Source organism: Camellia sinensis, chromosome 13, assembly GCF_055761805.1.
Source record: "Camellia sinensis isolate YWXY chromosome 13, ASM5576180v1, whole genome shotgun sequence".
NCBI lineage: Eukaryota > Viridiplantae > Streptophyta > Magnoliopsida > Ericales > Theaceae > Camellia > Camellia sinensis.
In genome coordinates this window covers 58,331,339-58,353,809 of record NC_138973.1, presented here as the reverse complement: position 1 = coordinate 58,353,809, position 22,471 = coordinate 58,331,339, and the positions used below count along the sequence as shown (strand labels likewise).

Genomic DNA, 22,471 nt, shown 5'->3' with positions numbered 1-22,471 from the left:
ATCATCTGTTGCTTCAGAGAAATTTCACTTTTCCTAATATTTTCACTGCCTACAGTCAAAAAAGATCCAACCTCAATGATAAAAAATTTAAAGGCAAAAGAAAGGAAGGAAAAGCAGCATGATCCAGAATTCCAATATCCGAAAGTTGCGAAAGTGACTAGAGCTTCAAAACAAGCTGCAAAACAAGTTGAGCAAAGCACAAAGGACAAAGAAGTGCTTGATGCTGATGCATACGTCTTGCCTCAACCTATAAACATAACAAAATCTTGGGTCTTTCCACAAACTCTTCCCATTTCAAGATTGATAAAAGATCATATAAAAGACATCTTGCAGCACATATCAAATGTGTCTGGGCTTGAGTAAGTACAACAAACAAAATAGAACATAACAAACAACAAATTACAAACTTATGTTGCATTAACAACAATTCAATCCCTTCTTTGTCATCTTGTAGAGCTTTAATTTGGACAAGTGAGTTGAATATCATTACCTTTGAAGACATTGGAAACCTCATAAAGCAAAAAGAAATTGCCAACAATGTAAGTCTTTCCCTTTCATCAACATTTCTCTGCAATGTTCCATCAGCCTTTATAAAACAATATTACAATTATAAATCATATTTTTTAGGTCATTGATGGCTATGGAGAGATCCTTTTGGCTGACCAAATCAGAGAGAAACAACAACCAACCTCATTTTTTTTCACATCCATGTGCTTAGTATGTTACTACTATTTTATTTGATTTTCTCTGGAATTTACTTTCTACTTTCTCTTCTTAATATACTTCTTGAAGTCAGTTGTGTCACTAACAAAACCATTTTTTGATTTTCTCTAAGCACAGAATTTCATCAACATGACAGAAAATCAAAGTTTTCGAGTGTCCTTATTTGACAAGCATATTGAAACAGCATGGAGGAACTATAGGTTCCTCCATTTCCCAATAAATACTGGAGGTAATGAGAAGTCCACACATGGAAATCACTGGACCTTGCTTGTCCTGGACAAACAAGACAATTTATGGAGGTTCTACAACTCATTGAGGCCAAGGAGGGATGATGCAGAAGACAAATATGTCAAAGATGCAAAACAATTGGTAACGAGTGCAAATTTCTCTGATCCATCATCATCTTTATGTGATGATAATTTTCATAGAATCCCATTGACTTGTCCGTAAATTTCTCTCTTATATAAAAATTATTTTTTTGCAGCAAGATTACGTGGAGAATTTTCTGAAAGCTTGTCTTGAAAGAGACGCTCAATCACAACCCTCTTTCAAATTAATTAACTCACAAAACACAAGTTATGACTTTGAGTATGTCAACAATGCTCCACAACAAGAAAGCGATTCGTAAGTTTCATACATCTATAAATAAGATAATTTCAGTTGCATGTTTCTTAAAACTAACCATACCTATAATTTGTATGCAGTCTGGATTGTGGCCTCTTCGTCTGCTATATAATGAAACAATATAGCAAGCATGAACCTATCAAATCCAAATTATCCACACAAGAGATAAGGTTGATGAGGGCAGAACTCATAGAGAGATTTGTGACCGAAGTTGGCAGGTCATGGACTGAACCAATTGAAATACCCCCAGAAGAACCACAAATGTAATAGTGAAACTAGTGAAAGGAAGACAATGTACATATCCACACAGAGAAAATTGTCTCACATATATGTATATATCCTTTCTTGTTCATACATTGAAGGAATGATGATCCTTGACGTATATGTATATATCCTTTCTTGACTAATCTAAATTTCATTTTTTTTTTTTATTTCGACTAATGTAAATTTCAACAATTGTCTGCCAGAGAAAATTGTCTGCCAGAGAAAATTGTCTGCAGAAATTTCTCTGGTATAAACTACCAGAAATTCACAGAGAAATTTAACTTGTATCGTCCCAAGGGGATGCCTATATGATCATGTAATCTGTAAAACTTTGTGTTGGTACAAAACAATCATCAAACTCAACAAAACACAAAGCACACAGTAATTTTATCCGCCACTGGAAAATTTCATTGCATGAATTTCAAATTTCAGACCACAATGCCCATATAGTTTTCTCTGTTGGTGAAAAATTTCTCTGGATGAAAATTTCTCTGGCTTTGACACAAATTTCTGAGTTCAAGTGAGTCCAGAGAAATTCTTTCCTGGTCCAGAGAAATTCTCAACTCAGAGAAATTTTTTGAATGCTCTGTCTGCTGTGCACATTTCTTGAAATGACTGATATGAAGCTACCAGAAATTTACAGATAAATTTAACTCATATCTCACCAAAGAAGGTGCCTATATGATCATTCAATCTCTAATGCACTGTGTTAGTACAAAACAATTATCAAATTGAAAAAACACAATCCACACAGTACTTTAGTCTGCCATTGTCAAATTTATGTGGATGAATATGAAGCTTCAAAACACAACACACAGAATTTTCTCTGCCATAGGAAAATTTCTCTGGATGAATTTGACAGGTACTACAAACCCACTGCCTATAGTATATATCAACAAACACACTTTAACTCATATTGAAAAATTTCTCTGGATGAATTTGATTGATATTATTATATACACTGTCCAAAAAATAAATTTCACAAAACAAAATACACAAAGTAATCATCAAATGTATTATTCCATCAATAAAATGTATAATCCTCAACTATTTAACAAAGGTTCCTTGCATGTCCTCTTATTATGGTGACCAATACTCTCACAACGACTACACTTAATCACCCTTTTAAACTCTCCAGTAGAAGCAATTCTGTTCTTCTTCGGCCTCCCAGCAGGTCTCTTGCTCAATGGAGGTAAAATCATAGCATCTTCAATGCTACACACAGGTTTTTCAACAGTTGGAACTGGGCCAATCGAAAAGGAGTATGCTTGACGATACATATCAGCATGAAAAAATGGTTCAACAAATGAATTCAAATTCTTTCCACTCCTAAAAATTGCAGCAACAGCATGTTGACATGGATACCCATTTATTTCCCATTTTCGACATGAACAAGTTCTCAACCCAAGATCAACCATAACCGAAGGAAAACAATGTACTTCAAAGACATTATCAGATGATAAACTCACATTCCATGTCCTCCCGTCCAAAAAAGACTTCTCCAACACACTATCCATACGAGGACACAAAATTTTATTCCATTTACTAGAGAGCAACCTCCTATCAGACCTCATATTCATGATTTGCAACCGTATCATGTCCACCAAATTTGTTATTGGCAAGTGCCGAGCTTCTCGTATCCATGAATTGAATGACTCAGCAACATTTGAATACATCTCACCATAACGTTTCCCTGCAAAATATGCATCACTCCAATTTTCATATGGTAAACTTCTCAAGAAAACACTCACAATGTCTCCTCCCTCACTTTTTAACTCATTTAACTTGAAATGAAATGATGCCTTTGTTGGAGCATATGCACATTCTGAAAACTTGGACACAATCGTCTCCCTAACCAAATTTGTGTTTCCACATGACAACTTATCCCTCAAATTTCTCTTTAGATGTTCCAGACAAAATCCATGAAAGCAGTTAGGGAAAAACCTAGCAATTCCCTCCACAATTCCACAATGTCGATCTGATATGAAACTTATCACCCTTTCTGATCCTAATACTCCATATAAATGTTCAAGAAACCAACACCAATTGTCTTTATTCTCAGCATCAACAACAGCAAAAGCTACAGGAAAAAAACCTACAAAACAAATAGGAACAAGCATATTAGGTACACACATACAGAGAAAAATAGAACAATAAACATCCAGAGAAAATTCACACATTGGCAACATCCAGAGAAAATTGAATAAGTGACCAGCTACAGAGAAAATTCACACAATCATAATATACAGAGAAAATTCACTTAGTGACCACCTACAAAACAACAGAGAAAAATAGAACAATAAAACAACAAGAGAAGTTTGACACTGCCAACATCCAGAGAAAATTCACACATTGGCAACATCCAGAGAAAATTGACTTAGTGACCAGCTACAGAGAAAATTCACACAATCATAATATACAGAGAAAATTCACTTAGTGACCACCTACAGATACAATTCACACAATGACAACATCCAGAGAAAATTCATACACTGACAAAAATCCATTGAAAATTCTCACAGTGGCCACAACAATAGAAAATCCACACAGTGGCCAAAACCAGAGAAAATTCACATTCACTCAATTCCTACATGTATAGAAAATTCACATACTTAGATAAAAATAGATATATTTACAATTACCTTCATTCCCATCTTTCCCCGTTGCAGCAAGCATAACTCCTTTGTATCGTCCTTTCAAAAATGTTCCATCAAGAAAAAGCAATGACCGACAATATTTGAAACCAGCAATGCATGCATGAAAAGCCACAAACACTCTTTTGAAACGCTTGTTATCTTCAAAATCTAACTCAAAACGACTCCCTGGATTGTTCTTCAATGCCTCATCAAAATACTACCGTAATTGATCAAATGACAAACAAGAATCCCCATATGTACTACATTTTGCTTTCTCAACACTCAACCAACCACAGTTATAACTAATTGAGACCCCATACTTGTCTTTCATTCCTTTCACAACATCCACTGGACGAGTTAAAGGTTTTGCACTTACCTCTTCAAGTATCAGCCCAGAAACCAAGCTGGAAGTCATCCTCGAATGTTTACTCGTACGAACCGCCACACCACACGTATGTTCATTGTTCAAAGTCCTTATGTAGAAGAACCCATTTGTTTTTTCAACAGAAGCATGTACACGCCACATACATCCCCTTGATTCCTTATATGCACATTCTGCCGTAACCCTCAGCTTGTCATTTTTAACATACGTAAACTGAAAACCAACCTCAATAGCATACTTGCATAAAAAAGTACGGAACTCAACCACACCACCCTCAAACTTTTGTCCAACACTCGTAATATTATTCCGCCAACTAGCCGACAATAACACCTTTTCTTGGTGAGAACAAAACTTAGAGAGTGAATTCCTTTCAACATCCACCAGCCTATCACACTCACCATCCACAACATCTACCCAATTAGACCCCACTTCATCCTCTTCATCAGAAGTACTACATCTACTAACTGAAACATCAACTATATCAACACTGCGTGCACAAACAACCCTCAACATATTCAGAAAATCAATATTATTTCGAACCATACAATTCGGATGGCCCAAAATAGAATATGAAATACACATAGTCTCAGGTTTCAAATTCTCCCATGTTTTACACAAAATGCCAACCAATTCCTCAAAATTCAATTCGCATGAAACATTAATGACAATAGTATCATTCCCATATTTGCACAGCAACAACACTGCACTGTCCATTAAAACTGAAACAAAAAACAACAAAAAAAATCACACAAACACTTCACAATAACAACATAAATGTCCAGAGAAATTTCTAAAAATTATAATTTTCTCTGAACTTAAAATAAAACTCCAAAGACATCTACAAACTGATATTCACCTTCAAGATGATAAAAAACAAAATCACAGAAACTTAATGAATCACAGAGAAATTTACTGCTAACAATTAAACACAATTATAGAAAAAAAATCACATAGAATACAAGTCCAGAAAAATACTTTTCTCTGAACTACAAACTGAAAGTGAGTAACAAACTTACAATTTTCTCTGAACTACAAATACAAGTATAGAGAAATTTATGAACTTGCATTCACTTTCTCATATTCTATCGCCATTACAAACTTCTAATAATATGTCCATATGCACTTATAATTTCCTCTGGACTACACAAACAATAGTGCAGAAAATGAAATTTCTCTGGTTTGAAAAAACATAGAACACAACTATAATTCATCAGCATGTTGATAAAAAACAGAGCACCAAAAATGAACTCTAAACATCAAAATCACCTACACTGTCAACACTATCTGAAATTGATCAAAAAAACAAAGAATGAAAAATTAATTCCAAAAATAAAAATCAACTCTATCAAGCTGGCCTCTCTCTAAACAAAAATAAAAATACATTTGGAATCTAAATCGAAAACAAACCTAATTCAACTCAACTCAAAAACCTACGCGATCAACACACTGTCAACACTCTTTCAAATTGATTAAAAAACAAATAATAAAAAATTAATTCCAAAAATAAAAATCAACTCTATCAAGCTGGCCTCTCTCTACACAAAAATTCAAAACAAATATCAAAATGCATGTGCTATCTCCATCGAAAACAAACCTGATTTAACTCCACTGAAAATCTACGCGATCAATACACTATCACACCACTGAAATCTCCGACGAAATCTCCAACAAAATCTACACGATCGTAGCAATCTTTCTCGTCAACTCCACTGAAATCTCCGACGAAATCTCCACCATAAAATCTCCACTGAAATCTCCGACGAAAACTCCGACAAAATCTCCCCTTCAAATTCGGTTTCCAAAATGTATCAGTTAACTCAACCATATAATATTCAAACAAATTTATGTTATAAAGGAAGGGTAATTTAGGTACTTTATAACCTAAAATAAATTTGAGGGACCTTAGCCATCAAAACATATTATAAAGGACCTCTCCTCATATCAAAAGTAGAGGAGGGACCTTAGGCCAATTTTCCCTTTAAAATAATATCATTGCTAATATCATAATAAATTATGACTAATACCATATATGTATAATTAAGTCATAAAATATAGAATTTTCTAAAATATTATGATGTTTTTTTTGTTATTGTTTGGTAAGAAAAAAAAAATTAGTTGGCTTTTTGCAGTTTACGTTTGGCAAAGTTTCTTGATTTTTTTGACTTCTATGAAAGAAAAAGTGAAATGATTATGATTTGAATGTGATATTTTGTCTTATTGATTCATTTAGCATATTTTATCTTTCGGAACTGCTACGTAGCTCGAAACTGTCGAACTTGAAATTTGCTCGAATCCAAAATGACGTCATTTTGGAGAATTTTTTTTTTTTTTTTTTCATTCTCGTTTTTTGGAAGTCGAAGATGAAGAAAAAACAGAAGAAGAAGAAGAAGATGAAAAGAGCTGCAGATCCAGATCATCAACATCAACAAAAAAAAAAAAATTTGTTCATCAACAATTTTTTTTTTTTCTTTCTTGCAGGAAGAAGAAGAAGAACAAGAGCAAGAGAAGAAGAAGAAGAGGAAGCAGACCAGAACTAGAAGAAGAAGAAAAGAGAATAGGAAGAAGAAGAAGAAGAAGAAAAAAAAAAAAAAAAACAAAACATCAATGTCTTCTCTTCGTTCAGCTCCAGATCAAACAAAACATCAAACAAAACATCAATTTTTTTCCCCCCCTTCATTTTCAGCTCCAGATCTAGAAAAAAAAAAAATCATCAATTTCTTCATCACATTCAGCTCCAGATCAGCTCCAGATCAAACAAAACATCAATTTTTTCCCCCCTTCATTTTCAGCTCCAGATCTAGAAAAAAAAAAAAAAAATCATCAATGTCTTCATCACACAGCACATCTTCATCATCAACATCTTCATCAACACAGCACATCTTCATTATCAACATATTCATCATCAACATCCCCAGATCCAGAAAAAAAAAAAAAAAAAAACTGCCCCTTCTCTCTTCCTCTTCTCCCCACCGATCGCCTCCTCTCTTCCTCTTTTTTTCTTCTTCTTCCTCTTCTTTTCTCTCTCTCCTCTCTATCTCGCCTCTGTCTATTATTGAAAAGCAAAGCCTCTGTCTGTAATTGAAGCAAGGGAAGGAAAAGAATTTAAAAAAAAAAAAAAAAATTCGAGCCAGTTTTCGAGCCAAGCATTCGAGCTACGGATCTTTATCCTTTATCTTTTTATTTTTTTAATCCTAATTAAGATAGCTAAACAACGATTTTGTTTATATATTTATATTAGTAAAAATAATTACAGTTCAAAAAATTTCCAATGTAATAAAGTTGCACACAAAATATGATGGTTTATGAGCATAACAGAATTGTCTAATATCTAGTATATTACATAGATGTTTAATAGTAATATTTAGATTTTTAAAAAAATGTATTTTTTATTGTCAAAAGGACATATCATTTGTGTTATAAGTTGGATCAAGTGGATAACTTTTTGTATTTTACAAATATTTTTGAGTTGATTTGATAAAATAAAAACAAATAGAGAGAGACAGAGACAGAGAGAGAAGTTTGAGTTGTTAATGATAAATTACTTAAAAGATTGAGTCTATAGAAACATTAAGGGACGGTGTAAAGATTTGATGTGAAGTTTAAGTTTGAGTTATTCTAATAAGCCATCTGGTCTTTAATTTTAAGATCTCAAAATTAGTTAAGATACATACAAATTAATTCACATACTCAATTATTGACTCTATAGAACACTTGGTATGTTTGTATAATAGCTTGGTTTATTAAACACTTTCAAGGACCCTTTAATAGTAAAGATATTTAATTATTTTACTTTTGAGATTAATTGATGTACACGCAAACTGACTCAACCATCTGATTATTGATTTTATAAATCACTTGGCATGTCTACAGAACAACTAAGTTTATTTTAGGGACATTTACATACAAGTCCCATTTTGTGAACTTATACTCCATTAGGTCCTAGATAAAATTATTTGTTCCTTCAAGTCCCATTAATTTTTAATAGACCAATTTACCCATGCAAACCCCCTCATCTTCTTCGTCTTCACTCGAACTTGCCTAATGCAGGTGACTTTGGGAGAAGAAGGCTCTGGGTTTTCGACAGCGCAGCCTTGTTTCTTGGTTCCGGTGGGGAACATGGGAGATTGGCCGCCTTTGAGGCTGCCGTTTGTTTTGAGTCGGCGGCTGAGAGAGCTGGGGAGAGAGACGGGTGCGCCACGAGCGCGGTCGGGGCTGAGGATTGACTTAGAAGAGATCTTCATGGACGGGGAAGAAGAAGAGGAGAGGCGAGAGGTGAAGCAGATGAAGAGTTCGCTGGTACTGCTTGTGCTGGCAGTGCGATGGGGTCTCTCTCATGAGTCCATTATTGCTCTGTTTCGGCCATTAACAACCATAAAAATGGCTGATGATTGATTTTATTGCACGCACAAAGAGAGAGAGAGAGCTTCAATTAGAAGCTCCAGATTTAGTTTGTCAATCAGAGAGAGAAAGTGAATAGCTGAGACGAGAGAACCAATTAGGAGATTGAGAGAAAGAGAGAGAGAGAGAGAGAGAGAGAGAGAGAGAGAGAGAGAGTTTTTTAAAATTGAGAACCTTCTCCGTTTATAATATTCTCAATTTTAATCATGAAAAAATTGAGAAATTTCTCAAAATTGATAATTATAAATTTCTTAGAATATTCGCAGAATTATCTTTCTTTTCAATCCCATACTTTTCTCAGAAGCCAAACATAAATTTTTTAATTTTGATAATTATATATTGAAATCATTCTCTGTTTGAAAATTGAGAATATTCTCAGTTTTGAAATTGAGAACATTCTCAGTTTTGGGATTAAAGAGCAAAACGTCTTTTTACTTATAAATGGGACTTATTGGTTCAAAAACTTTTTGACACGACCTAAACTACCACCAAATATGTAAACAGGACTTTTTGCTAATTAACTCTTTATTTTATTTATTTATTTGAAGAAATTGAGATCATTCATTCTAATAATAAAAGCAACATACAATTCCATACACATACAAAACGTAGTTCAGACTTGAACTACGTCCAACTTCATGGGCAGCCTAAACATCCTTTCTATTTACCTTAGTAATACATACATGATCCAAACTACTACAAAGATAACTAATATCATTCCAAATAGAATATAATTTCCATTCTACCGCCTTCTTTGTTTTGATTCTCCATAGCAACACTTGAAAATCTGTGAGAATATTAACTGATAAAAATTATGTGCTGTGAACACCATTTGAGCACCTCCAAATAACTAAATTCATTGATCACCTTAAAGTGAGAAGGGCATCTAATTGGCTTATCCTCTATTTTTCTAACAAGATAAGTATATATTTTACTATTATGTGGCCACATAGCTCAGTGGCTCCTTTTTTGGGGTTGGTGGAACAAATTATAAAGAAAAGGACATACAAGTCATTTCCTCCCCCCAATAAAAGCTATCATTTTAAAGCTTTCATATGAAAGTATCAATCACTTTTGAGGTCATTACATATGGAAATAGATTTACAAAGGGTTATGTTTAGAGAGAAAAAAAAAAGGGCATGAAAGCATGGGCGATCCTGATAAGGGCGAGCTTGATGGATCGGCGGCAACGGATCATTCCACAGCAACCAGCACATCCACAGCACAACTAGATGGGCACGACGAAGAACGATCTACAGAAGAGCAAGACTTACTAGAAAGAAACCAACTAAAAACCTTCAAGAATCAAGGTACACCAACTAAACCTCCCATTTCTTTCAAGGAGGCACTCGCATCCCTGCTTTTGTTGGAGGAGTTTCCTGCTGTCTTGTCCGTGGACGCTTCCTCCCCGACGGACCTGGTAGATGAAGATGGAGTACCTGCCATCTCTGTTTCTCCTGAGGAGGTACGACGGATTCAATCTCCATGGGTCAACTCTTTGATTATCTGTCTCATGGGTAAAAATCTGGGCTATAAGTTGCTCATGGAGAAAATCAAAGCACTCTGGAAACCCACTGGGACGTTGCATGGGCTAGATCTTGGTAACCATTTCTACCTCATCAAGTTCCAACTGGATATCGACATCAGCAAAATTCTCAACGGTGGTCCGTGGTTCATTGGCCCCCATTATCTAGCCGTTCGACGGTGGGAACCTGAGTTTCAAGCCACCACAGCATCTAATACCACCACTGTGGTCTGGGCACGCCTCATTGGTCTCCCCATTGAATTTTTTGATGGTTTCATCCTTTGTAAGATTGGTGCAAGGCTAGGTAAGCTACTAAATATTGATATTTTCACTGAGAATGGGGCTAGAGGCCGTTTTGCTAGACTATGCATCCAAATATATCTCTCCAAACCCCTGATCTCTAAAGTCAAAGTAGGAAACATCACCCAACGAGTTGTCTATGAAGGACTGCCAGCCATCTGTTTCAACTGTGGCATAATTGGTCATAGTCTGGATGACTGCAAGGTTTCCAGTAAGGCTTCTTCCACAGCTGAGAAACCCACACCTCCCTCTCCTCCTCTTTCTGAGTTTGGGCCCTGGATGCTTGTTGATCGGAAAAAAACCTCAAAGTCAGTTAAATCCGGTGCCGGTAGAGCTGCCATGGCTGGTACGTCATTGCATCTAAACCCTAAAGTTTGGAGGAAAAAGATGCCTGATTCAAATTTGGCGCCCAAACCCCTTCTGCAGGTCCACGTCACCTCTGACCGTCTTGCTGCAGCTGCTCCTCCAGCTGCAATCCAGACGGCTTCAGACGGCTCCAAGTCAAACCTTTCTATTTCTAATTCTTTTCAGCTTTTAGCTGACCCTACTACATCCATTCTTGGCCCATCTCCCCAACCCTTGACCAGCTCTTCTTCTAATGGGCAGAAAAATTTTCAGAGCCTTGTCCCATCACCCATCACCCATCCCCCCGTCAACCTCAACCCTTTCCTCGTCCAAATCAATATCACCTTTGTCTCTAAAACCTATCCACCGTACCCCCCCTAAACTACCCCTTTTACTTAACCCCTCTGAACCTCCAGTCTGCCCCGTCGTTAACGTCTCTTCCATCACGCCTTTTCAGCATTTTTCAGACTGTAATTTTTCTGCCTTTCAGCCTTTTAACAGTCACTCGTCCCTCTCAAAACCCTCTTCATAACCTTTTTTTTATCCCGCAACCAAATCATCTCTCACCACCACCTTTAAAGTCTAGCCCTTCCAACGTTAAAAACAAGTCCTCCGAACCTCTCACGTCTCTCTTATCCCCCCCTCCTCTCCCTCTGACCATGACTCGTCGTCACCCAAACCGCAGATCGACTCTCCTCAGGAACCCCACCCTCACCAGCACACCTACCATCCCACCCAACCCACCCTACCCCGACCTTCTCATCCCTTTCAGACTGGAGAACCAAGAGACACAACCCATTCCAGGCTGGTACATGAGGGTGAACAACCACTACTCTGGTGTGGATGACCGTCTGATCAAGGAGATTCGTCGAGATCCCTCCTTCATCCTGGGTTGGTTCGACCCAGACATTTTCAACATCTGGATGAGCCTTTCACAATCCCTCCCCTTCCCACCCCATCTCTATAACCAGCAAACTGTTATTGTCACCTTTCTCTCAACTCCATACACTCATCTCTCCGACCAACCCCCCCAGACCATCCAACTAAACCAGATCATCACCCCCTCACTGAACCTCCTCCCAAATCTCTAACCCGTTTACACCCACATCATCTCGGAAACTCTACTACCCATTCCACCTCTCCCCTTTTTGGACTCTCATTGCCTTGTAAATCACCCCCGAGACTTCATTCTAAAGGGCCAACTTTATATGGCAGAAAAGCTGGTAGCGGAACCAAACTTGAGCAGACTACGCATTATCGTGCGATCTTGCACAATGCAAGAAGACTGGGGTTTGGATCACCACGTTAGAGTGATACCATTCTTAAAGAAGACACTACAAACTATGCTGGGTCCGGAATAGATTGACGAAAACAACGAGCCTCTAACTCAGACGGAAGTGGACCTTCCTCATCTCCCACTCTTTAACACTCCCATGAAAGTTCTGCTGTGGAATTGTCGAGAAGCTGCAAACCCACATTTTTTAAGGCATTTCAATAACCTCATGGAAGATCATCGTCCTCAGCTAGCAGTGGTCACTGAAACTAGAGTTGGTGGCAGTAGAGGTGCTGCTCTATGTCAAAACTTGGGCTTCTCCAAGTATCACATTGTGGAAACACACGGTTTTGCTGGAGGAATCTGGTTGCTTTGGAATGATCTGGAAATCCACTGTGACATCATAGCTCAGACCCAACATGAGGTCCATGCTTGGATTCAGGTCCCTTCTATACCTTCTCCGTGGTTTTTTTCAGCTATCTATGCTAGTCCTATATTCAATTCTAGGAGACTATTATGGGAAAACCTTACCCCTTTGGCTGATTCCCATAATACTCCCTGGCTCATAATGGGTGATTTCAATGAATTACTAACCAGTGCAGACAAATTTGGAGGTAGACCTATCAACCTCTCTAGAGCCCTCAAATTCAAAGAATGCATGGACCACTGTGGCATGTTAGACCTGGGCTTCTCTGGCCCAAAGTTCACTTGGACAAACCTCAGAAATACTGGAGCACTCATTCGGGAAAGACTGGACAGAGCTTGGAGTAACCATGATTGGCAACTTCTTTTCCCCGAAACTAAAATCCTCCACTTACCCCGCATTCACTCAGACCGCTGCCCTGTCCTCCTTAACACCCACCCCCTACCTAGCAACAATGTCAACCGTCCCTTCCGTTTCGAAACCATTTTGTTCTCGGATCCCTCCCTCTTCTCAGTTGTTCGTGACAGCTGGGCCCAACACCCTTCATCCTTCCTCCGTAGTATGGTTACTTTCACCTCCAAAGTCTCCATCTGGAATAAAACTTGCTTCGGTAACATCTTCCGTAAAAAAAGAAGACTGGAAAGATGACTGCTTGGAGTCCAGATGTCAAAGTAGGAAACATCACCCAACGAGTAACCTATGAAGGACTACCAGCCATCTGTTTCAACTGCGGCATAGTTGGTCATCGTCTGGATGACTGCAAGGTTTCCAGTAAGGCTTCTTCCACAGCTGGATGACTACAAGGTTTCCAGTAAGGCTTCTTCCACAGCTGAGAAACCCACACGTCCCTCTCCTCTTCTTTCTGAGTTTGGGCCCTGGATGCTTGTTGATCGGAAAAAAACCTCAAAGTCAGTTAAATTCGGTGCCGGTAGAGTTGCCATGGTTGGTACGTCACTGCATCTAAACCCTAAAGTTTGGAGGAAGAAGACGCCTGATTCAAATTTGGAGCCCAAACCCCTTCCGCAGGTCCACGTCACCTCTGGCCGTCCTACTGCGGCTGCTCCTCCAACTGCAATATAGACGGCTTCAGACGGCTCCAAGTCAAACCTTTTTATTTCTAATTCATTTCAGCTTTTAGCTAACCCTACTATATCCATTCTTGGCCCATCTCCCCAACCCTTGACCAGCTCTTCTTCTAATGGGCAGAAAAATTTTCAGAGCCCTGTCTCATCACCTATCCCCCCGTCAACCTTTACCCTTTCCTCGTCCAAATCAATATCACCTTTGTCTCTAAAACCTATCCACCGTACCCCCCCTAAACTACCCCTTTTACTTAACCCCTCTGAACCTCCAGTCTGTCCCGTCGTTAACGTCTCTTCCACTACGCCTTTTCAGCATTTTTCAGACTGTAATTTTTCTGCCTCTCAGCCTTTTAACAGTCACTCGTCCCTCTCAAAACCCTCTTCATAACCTTTTTTTTATCCCGCAACCAAATCATCTCTCACCACCACCTTTAAAGTCTAGCCCCTCCAACGTTAAAAACAAGTCCTCCGAACCTCTCACGTCTCTCTTATCCCCCCCTCCTCTCCCTCTGACCATGACTCGTCGTCACCCAAACCGCAGATCGACTCTCCTCAGGAACCCCACCCTCACCAGCACACCTACCATCCCACCCAACCCACCCTACCCCGACCTTCTCATCCCTTTCAGACTGGAGAACCAAGAGACACAACCCATTCCAGGCTGGTACATGAGGGTGAACAACCACTACTCTGGTGTGGATGACCGTCTGATCAAGGAGATTCGTCGAGATCCCTCCTTCATCCTGGGTTGGTTCGACCCAGACATTTTCAACATCTGGATGAGCCTTTCACAATCCCTCCCCTTCCCACCCCATCTCTATAACCAGCAAACTGTTATTGTCACCTTTCTCTCAACTCCATACACTCATCTCTCCGACCAACCCCCCCAGACCATCCAACTAAACCAGATCATCACCCCCTCACTGAACCTCCTCCCAAATCTCTAACCCGTTTACACCCACATCATCTCGGAAACTCTACTACCCATTCCACCTCTCCCCTTTTTGGACTCTCATTGCCTTGTAAATCACCCCCGAGACTTCATTCTAAAGGGCCAACTTTATATGGCAGAAAAGCTGGTAGCGGAACCAAACTTGAGCAGACTACGCATTATCGTGCGATCTTGCACAATGCAAGAAGACTGGGGTTTGGATCACCACGTTAGAGTGATACCATTCTTAAAGAAGACACTACAAACTATGCTGGGTCCGGAATAGATTGACGAAAACAACGAGCCTCTAACTCAGACGGAAGTGGACCTTCCTCATCTCCCACTCTTTAACACTCCCATGAAAGTTCTGCTGTGGAATTGTCGAGAAGCTGCAAACCCACATTTTTTAAGGCATTTCAATAACCTCATGGAAGATCATCGTCCTCAGCTAGCAGTGGTCACTGAAACTAGAGTTGGTGGCAGTAGAGGTGCTGCTCTATGTCAAAACTTGGGCTTCTCCAAGTATCACATTGTGGAAACACACGGTTTTGCTGGAGGAATCTGGTTGCTTTGGAATGATCTGGAAATCCACTGTGACATCATAGCTCAGACCCAACATGAGGTCCATGCTTGGATTCAGGTCCCTTCTATACCTTCTCCGTGGTTTTTTTCAGCTATCTATGCTAGTCCTATATTCAATTCTAGGAGACTATTATGGGAAAACCTTACCCCTTTGGCTGATTCCCATAATACTCCCTGGCTCATAATGGGTGATTTCAATGAATTACTAACCAGTGCAGACAAATTTGGAGGTAGACCTATCAACCTCTCTAGAGCCCTCAAATTCAAAGAATGCATGGACCACTGTGGCATGTTAGACCTGGGCTTCTCTGGCCCAAAGTTCACTTGGACAAACCTCAGAAATACTGGAGCACTCATTCGGGAAAGACTGGACAGAGCTTGGAGTAACCATGATTGGCAACTTCTTTTCCCCGAAACTAAAATCCTCCACTTACCCCGCATTCACTCAGACCGCTGCCCTGTCCTCCTTAACACCCACCCCCTACCTAGCAACAATGTCAACCGTCCCTTCCGTTTCGAAACCATTTTGTTCTCGGATCCCTCCCTCTTCTCAGTTGTTCGTGACAGCTGGGCCCAACACCCTTCATCCTTCCTCCGTAGTATGGTTACTTTCACCTCCAAAGTCTCCATCTGGAATAAAACTTGCTTCGGTAACATCTTCCGTAAAAAAAGAAGACTGGAAAGATGACTGCTTGGAGTCCAGATGTCAAAGTAGGAAACATCACCCAACGAGTAACCTATGAAGGACTACCAGCCATCTGTTTCAACTGCGGCATAGTTGGTCATCGTCTGGATGACTGCAAGGTTTCCAGTAAGGCTTCTTCCACAGCTGGATGACTACAAGGTTTCCAGTAAGGCTTCTTCCACAGCTGAGAAACCCACACGTCCCTCTCCTCTTCTTTCTGAGTTTGGGCCCTGGATGCTTGTTGATCGGAAAAAAACCTCAAAGTCAGTTAAATTCGGTGCCGGTAGAGTTGCCATGGTTGGTACGTCACTGCATCTAAACCCTAAAGTTTGGAGGAAGAAGACGCCTGATTCAAATTTGGAGCCCAAACCCCTTCCGCAGGTCCACGTCACCTCTGGCCGTCCTACTGCGGCTGCTCCTCCAACTGCAATGTAGACGGCTTCAGACGGCTCCAAGTCAAACCTTTTTATTTCTAATTCATTTCAGCTTTTAGCTAACCCTACTATATCCATTCTTGGCCCATCTCCCCAACCCTTGACCAGCTCTTCTTCTAATGGGCAGAAAAATTTTCAGAGCCCTGTCTCATCACCTATCCCCCCGTCAACCTTTACCCTTTCCTCGTCCAAATCAATATCACCTTTGTCTCTAAAACCTATCCACCGTACCCCCCCTAAACTACCCCTTTTACTTAACCCCTCTGAACCTCCAGTCTGCCCCGTCGTTAACGTCTCTTCCACTACGCCTTTTCAGCATTTTTCAGACTGTAATTTTTCTGCCTCTCAGCCTTTTAACAGTCACTCGTCCCTCTCAAAACCCTCTTCATAACCTTTTTTTTATCCCGCAACCAAATCATCTCTCACCACCACCTTTAAAGTCTAGCCCCTCCAACGTTAAAAACAAGTCCTCCGAACCTCTCACGTCTCTCTTATCCCCCCCTCCTCTCCCTCTGACCATGACTCGTCGTCACCCAAACCGCAGATCGACTCTCCTCAGGAACCCCACCCTCACCAGCACACCTACCATCCCACCCAACCCACCCTACCCCGACCTTCTCATCCCTTTCAGACTGGAGAACCAAGAGGCACAACCCATTCCAGGCTGGTACATGAGGGTGAACAACCACTACTCTGGTGTGGATGACCGTCTGATCAAGGAGATTCGTCGAGATCCCTCCTTCATCCTGGGTTGGTTCGACCCAGACATTTTCAACATCTGGATGAGCCTTTCACAATCCCTCCCCTTCCCACCCCATCTCTATAACCAGCAAACTGTTATTGTCACCTTTCTCTCAACTCCATACACTCATCTCTCCGACCAACCCCCCCAGACCATCCAACTAAACCAGATCATCACCCCCTCACTGAACCTCCTCCCAAATCTCTAACCCGTTTACACCCACATCATCTCGGAAACTCTACTACCCATTCCACCTCTCCCCTTTTTGGACTCTCATTGCCTTGTAAATCACCCCCGAGACTTCATTCTAAAGGGCCAACTTTATATGGCAGAAAAGCTGGTAGCGGAACCAAACTTGAGCAGACTACGCATTATCGTGCGATCTTGCACAATGCAAGAAGACTGGGGTTTGGATCACCACGTTAGAGTGATACCATTCTTAAAGAAGACACTACAAACTATGCTGGGTCCGGAATAGATTGACGAAAACAACGAGCCTCTAACTCAGACGGAAGTGGACCTTCCTCATCTCCCACTCTTTAACACTCCCATGAAAGTTCTGCTGTGGAATTGTCGAGAAGCTGCAAACCCACATTTTTTAAGGCATTTCAATAACCTCATGGAAGATCATCGTCCTCAGCTAGCAGTGGTCACTGAAACTAGAGTTGGTGGCAGTAGAGGTGCTGCTCTATGTCTAAACTTGGGCTTCTCCAAGTATCACATTGTGGAAACACATAGTTTTGCTGGAGGAATCTGGTTGCTTTGGAATGATCTGGAAATCCACTGTGACATCATAGCTCAGACTCAACATGAGGTCCATGCTTGGATTCAGGTCTCTTCTATACCTTCTCCGTGGCTTTTTTCAGCTATCTATGCTAGTCCTACATTCAATTCTAGGAGACTATTATGGGAAAACCTTACCTTCTTGGCTGATTCCCATAATACTCGCTGGCTCATAATGGGTGATTTCAATGAATTACTAACCAGTGTAGACAAATTTGGAGGTAGACCTATCAACCTCTCTAGAGCCCTCAAATTCAAAGAATGCATGGACCACTGTGGCATGTTAGACCTGGGCTTCTCTGGCCCAAAGTTCACTTGGACAAACCTCAGAAATACTGGAGCACTCATTCGGGAAAGACTGGACAGAGCTTGGAATAACCATGATTGGCAACTTCTTTTCCCCGAAACTAAAATCCTCCACTTACCCTGCATTCACTCAGACCATTGCCCTATCCTCCTTAACACCCACCCCCTACCTAGCAACAATGTCAACCGTCCCTTCCGTTTCGAAACCATTTGGTTCTCGGATCCCTCCCTCTTTTCAGTTGTTCGTGACAGCTGGGCCCAATACCCCTCATCCTTCCTCCGTAGTGTGGCCACTTTCACCTCTAAAGTCTCCATCTGGAATAAAACTTGCTTCGGTAACATCTTCCTTAAAAAAAGAAGACTAGAAAGACGACTGCTTGGAGTCCAGAAAGCCCTCGACCACCAGTCCTACCCCTTCCTTCTTGAGCTTGAAATAGCCCTCACCAGTGAACTGAACCATACCCTCAAGCTTGAGGAAGAGTTTTGGGGTCTAAAATCCAGAGTTAATACAATCCTCGAAGGCGATCGAAACTCGAAATTTTTTCACATCACCACCATTAATCGTCGTCGGAACAACTCCATTTCAGCTCTGAAAGATACCTCTGGCATTTGGACGTATGAGGCCCCTGTGATTAAAAACATCCTAGTCTAATATTTCTCCAACCTTTTCACTACCTCCCGCTGTGCCACCACTCTCTCTTTGTCTAACCCTGTGTTTTCCTTCCCCACCATAGACTCTTCCTCACACCCCTCTCTCACTGCCAGCCCTTCAGCCAAAGAAATTAAAAAGGTATTATGGTCCTTTGGCCCATGGAAATCCCCCGGCCCGGATGGTCTGTATCCCATCTTTTTCCAAAAATGCTGGGACATCATAGGTGAATCGGTTTCTTCCTTGGTTATAGAAGCTTTCTCCACAGCCCATATCCACCCCACCCTCAATCACACCTTCCTTTGCCTTATTCCCAAAACAGCCAACCCTGAATCCGTTTCACAGTTCCGTCCCATCAGCCTTTGCAACACCATTTTTAAGCTCATAACCAAGATTTTAGTGGCCCGCATCAGACCCTTCCTAAATGATCTAATCAGCCCTTTCCAAACTAGTTTCATCCCTGGCCGAAAGGGCAGTGACAATGTCATCATAGTCCAAAAGGTCGTTCACAGTTTCAAGTCAAAAAAAGGTAAAGTTGGTCACATGCTCGTTAAAATTGATCTTGAAAAGGCTTATGACAGGCTTGAATGGGATTTCATCCGACAAGTCCTCCATTTTTTCAACTTCCCCCAACTCTGGATTGATCTCATCGTTTCTTGCATCTCTCTTCTTCATTTGCAATCCTGTTTAATGGTGGTACAACTGAAACCTTTCAACCCTCCCGAGGTATTCGTCAAGGTGATCCCCTTTCACCCTACATTTTTATCCTATGCTTGGAATACCTTTCACTCTCTATCACCCACGCTTGCAACCTCCAAATGTGGAAACCCATACAAGTGTCCCGAGGTGGCCCATCCCTATCACACCTTTTCTTCGCCGATGACCTTATCCTCTTTGGCGCAGCAAACACCTGAACCTGTCAAACCATAGCCAACACCCTTCAAAATTTCTGCGAGATGTCGGGACTCCATATTAACTCCACCAAATCCAAAGTCTTTTTCTCAAACAATGTGGATGACCAAACCCGCTCCATGCTTGCTAACCAACTCCAAATCCCCCATACCTTGCACCTTGGCAAATACTTGGGTTGGCCCATCCATCATGATAAACCAAATGCCAATTCCTTCAATTTTATCATTGAGAAGATCCAGAACAAACTCACTGGTTGGCGAGCCAAACTTTTTTCTCCGGTAGGCAGAACTACCCTCATAAAATCTGTTAATGCTGCCATTCCCTCCTATATCATGCAAACCAACTTCCTTCCGAAGAAAACCATCCAAACCATTGACAAGCTTAACAGAGACATCCTGTGGGGATCGACGCCGAAAAAAACGAAACTCCACGTTGTGAATTGGGAGAATGTCTCCAAACCCAACCATCTTGGTGGTCTAGGAATCAGACAAACCCTCTTAATCAATCAAGTGTGCATGGCCAATTTAAATTGGCGTCTAGCAAATGATAACCAGTCACTGTGGATTAGAGTTCTCAAAGCCAAATATCCAAATAATCCCAATCCTAGAAGGCGCGCCTCTCCCATTTGGAGAAATATCCTTAAAGGTAAAAACCTCTTTGACAAAGGAACCAAAATCCTCATTACAAGTGGGTCTACTACTAGCTTCTGGTTCGACAATTGGACCAACCTTGGCCCTCTGCGTCACCTAGTGGAAGGCCCCCTTACTTGCGAGGAAATTACTCTCACAGTCCGCGATTGCTGGATTTCAACTCATTGGAATTTTAATAAACTGTCCATACCAATCCCACTAAACATGCTTTCCCAAATTCAAACTATCACGCCGTGTTGGTTTGGACTTGCACCTGACACGACCTCTTGGACTCACTCCCCCGATGGCCTTTTCCCCAACAGTTCTACGTACTTACTTTCCAAAAACTTCTCCACCACCCCTCCCTTATCCAGTTGGCATTGGGTTTGGAAACTCCCTACCAGACCGAGAGTGACCCATTTCATTTGGCTAGCCCTCCAACAACGTCTTCCCACCAAAGACCTCCTACATTCTAGAAACATCACCTCGATTAGTTCTTGCCAACTTTGTGGGTCATCTCCAGAAACAACCCTCCATGACTTGAGAGACTGTACTTCTGCGATAAGTTTTTGGGACTCACTCATTATCTCCACTAAGGTCTCACCTTCTTTCAACCTTAGCTCAACGGAATGGCTCAAAACCAACTGCCTCTCCACTGAGCCTCACTCATCTTCAATTCCTTGGGCCATTGTCTTTCCCCTTGTTTGTTGGACCATTTGGAAAAATTGAAACTCTGCCTGCTTCGAGCCGACTCCCCCAAACCCACTCAAACCTACCTGGACCATTGCTCTAGCCACTGAGTGGTATCACCTTTCCTACACCACCAAACCCCGTGCCACTAAAATCATTGCTTGTAGTTGGAAACCACCCCCCTTTCCTGGCTTCAAACTTAACACCGATGGCCCGGTAAATGAACATCATGCAGCCGCAGGCGGTATCATCCGTGACAACCATGGCAATTGGGTCTCGGGCTTCTGTAGATTTTTGGGCAAAACCAACAGTCTAACTGCTAAATTTTGGGCCCTTAGGGATGGTCTCAATTTGGCTCTTGAAATGGGACTTACTCCAATTGAAGTTGAATCTGATGCTCTCACTCTTGTGTTCATGGTATTAACTAATTGCAATGACCAACACCACCTTAGCAATATTGTTCATGACTGCAGGTTCCTCCTGGACAACCTCGGATCACCAACTGTTAAACACATTTTCAGGGAAACAAATCAAAGTGCGGATGCGCTAGCCAATTATGGGCTACTTATGATGGATGGGAATTTTCATGTTTTCTCCTACCCTCCATCTTCTTTTATTTCTTAGATGGTTACGTATGATGCTATGGGGATTCTATATCCCAGAACTATCTTGTACTAGCTATTTATTCTATATCAAGCTTATATTTACCAAAAAAAAAAGATTTATAAAGCTTTCAAATGAATTCCATCATTTTTTAATTAATTAAAATGAATCTAACATATATTGAGTAAATATATAAAACATGAAATAAATATATAATATATATATCTGTGCGGAGAGCAAATATTCAGGCAAGCCCGCACTCCTTTCTTCCAAGCTCCTGCCTGTCCGATCGACCTGCGAGCACAACGGTGGTGAGCTACCCGGCGCGGTGTGTGGCCGAAAAACCCCTCCGACGATCAAGTTAGACACACACACAGGAATAGAGAGAGAGAGGACTAAGTTGTGTTTTTCTCACCTAATTGTGTCATCTGTCTAGGCATGGGGGGCGCAAACCCGCTTGTATACCTTCTGCGCACCAAATCTACTCTCATTCGTCTCTCGACAAGTGGTGCTGCTATCCCATCCGTCAGCACAAATCTTGCTGTACAT

At 40.9% G+C, this 22,471-nt stretch overlaps 6 protein-coding genes across 6 annotated transcripts in view; 4 read left to right on the top strand and 2 right to left on the bottom strand.

Annotated features, from left to right (window-relative positions):
• Positions 1 to 264: 264 nt before the first annotated feature.
• LOC145806552 (uncharacterized) lies at positions 265 to 1,754 on the top strand. Its single transcript, XM_082903854.1, has 6 exons — positions 265 to 359; positions 455 to 539; positions 628 to 717; positions 841 to 1,092; positions 1,208 to 1,347; positions 1,428 to 1,754. Exons 3-6 carry the CDS (start codon positions 709 to 711, stop codon positions 1,612 to 1,614), a joined length of 588 nt encoding a protein of 195 aa, XP_082759980.1. The 5' UTR covers positions 265 to 359; positions 455 to 539; positions 628 to 708; the 3' UTR covers positions 1,615 to 1,754.
• A 771-nt stretch (positions 1,755 to 2,525) lies between these two features.
• LOC145806551 (uncharacterized) lies at positions 2,526 to 6,412 on the bottom strand. The gene is made up of 2 exons (XM_082903848.1): positions 4,254 to 6,412; positions 2,526 to 3,706 (listed from the first exon to the last, which is right to left on the bottom strand). Exons 1-2 carry the CDS (start codon positions 4,285 to 4,287, stop codon positions 2,655 to 2,657), a joined length of 1,086 nt encoding a protein of 361 aa, XP_082759974.1. The 5' UTR covers positions 4,288 to 6,412; the 3' UTR covers positions 2,526 to 2,654.
• LOC114308149 (kihadalactone A synthase LFS) overlaps positions 5,920 to 22,471 on the bottom strand; it is a 49,191-nt gene continuing 32,639 nt past the window's right edge. The window contains exon 12 of the mRNA XM_082903851.1: positions 5,920 to 6,412. The gene's annotated coding sequence lies outside the window, so the exon portion shown is untranslated. The remainder of the gene's footprint in view (positions 6,413 to 22,471) is intronic.
• LOC145805415 (uncharacterized) lies at positions 12,631 to 13,542 on the top strand. The gene has a single exon (XM_082900546.1). The coding sequence runs from the start codon at positions 12,631 to 12,633 to the stop codon at positions 13,540 to 13,542; it is 912 nt and encodes a 303-aa protein (XP_082756672.1).
• LOC145805414 (uncharacterized) lies at positions 15,266 to 16,177 on the top strand. Its single transcript, XM_082900545.1, has one exon. It carries the CDS (start codon positions 15,266 to 15,268, stop codon positions 16,175 to 16,177), a length of 912 nt encoding a protein of 303 aa, XP_082756671.1.
• On the top strand, positions 17,901 to 19,091 carry LOC114291824 (uncharacterized). Its single transcript, XM_028235699.2, has one exon. The coding sequence runs from the start codon at positions 17,901 to 17,903 to the stop codon at positions 19,089 to 19,091; it is 1,191 nt and encodes a 396-aa protein (XP_028091500.2).